The 911-nt window shown below is 67.2% G+C and overlaps 1 protein-coding gene across 1 annotated transcript in view; it reads right to left on the bottom strand.

Annotated features, from left to right (window-relative positions):
• Nucleotides 1-525, bottom strand: part of NUAK2 (NUAK family kinase 2) — a 17,992-nt gene extending 17,467 nt beyond the window's left edge. Inside the window, exon 1 of the mRNA XM_040636514.1 lies at nucleotides 143-525. Coding sequence (XP_040492448.1) covers nucleotides 143-388 — 246 coding nt within the window. The 5' untranslated portion in view covers nucleotides 389-525. The remainder of the gene's footprint in view (nucleotides 1-142) is intronic.
• Nucleotides 526-911: the final 386 nt, after the last annotated feature.

Consider the following 911-nt stretch of genomic DNA (forward strand, 5'->3'; position numbering starts at 1 on the left):
CGCACGCGCGCGCGTGCGCGCAAAGACTGAAGGTTGGCCACTCCATCGAAGAGGGCTCTAGCCCCCGGCCCAGCCTGCATCCCTCACCGTCGGCGGCCAAGCCCCGCGCCCGGCCAGCGCCGTGGGAGGGAGTCGCACTTACCAAGCGCCCCGAGCTCTCCCGCGCCTTCTTCACCTTCCCGTAGGTGCCCTTGCCCAGGGTCTCGAGGAACTCGTAGCGGTGGCGCAGGTTGTGCTTGTGGTGGTGCCGCTTCACCGCCTGCTTCTTCATCTGGGGCTTGGGCGACTTGATGAGCCCGTCGGTCAGGGGCCGGGCGAGCTCGGCGGTCAGGGCGGGGGCGGTAGAGGGAGCCGGGCCGGGGCGCCGGGGGAAAGCCAACGGCTCCATGGCGGGCAGGAGGCAAGCGAGGGTGGAGGGGAAGCCGGCTGCGCGGGGACAGCTAGAGCCCGGGGTACAAGACCCGCACCCGGGGCGGGGAACCCGCAGCCGCACAACAGCGCGCGGCAAGTAGCCGCGTTCCAAGTTGTTATAAACGCTCCGAGCCAGAGGACCTGGCCACGCCCCCGCCCCGCGCCCATTGGTCTGCTCGCAGGCCGTACGAAACCAGGGCCGTCCTCATTGGCTCGCCCGGGCCTTCGGCCCCGACTCCTCCCCTGGCCGAGTCTGGCAAAGGTGTCAAAGGAGCCCCGCCCACTGGGCCCCAAAGAGACAGGCTTCGGGGAATAGGAGACACCAGAGGAGGCTCCTTGGCTGGTTGGTGCTACTGGGGTCTGGAGCCTTTGAGAGGCCCTGGAACTGCTCTTGCCTCTGAGTGGCACTCTGTCCTGGTTAGAGCCACCTGTTGTCCTTTTGTACTGTGTTCTCTGTTATCGAGGGGCGATCTGACAGTACTAGAGGTCACCGAAGTATC

Source organism: Ursus maritimus, unplaced genomic scaffold (genome assembly GCF_017311325.1).
Source record: "Ursus maritimus isolate PB19 unplaced genomic scaffold, ASM1731132v1 scaffold_2, whole genome shotgun sequence".
Taxonomy (NCBI): Eukaryota; Metazoa; Chordata; class Mammalia; order Carnivora; family Ursidae; genus Ursus; species Ursus maritimus.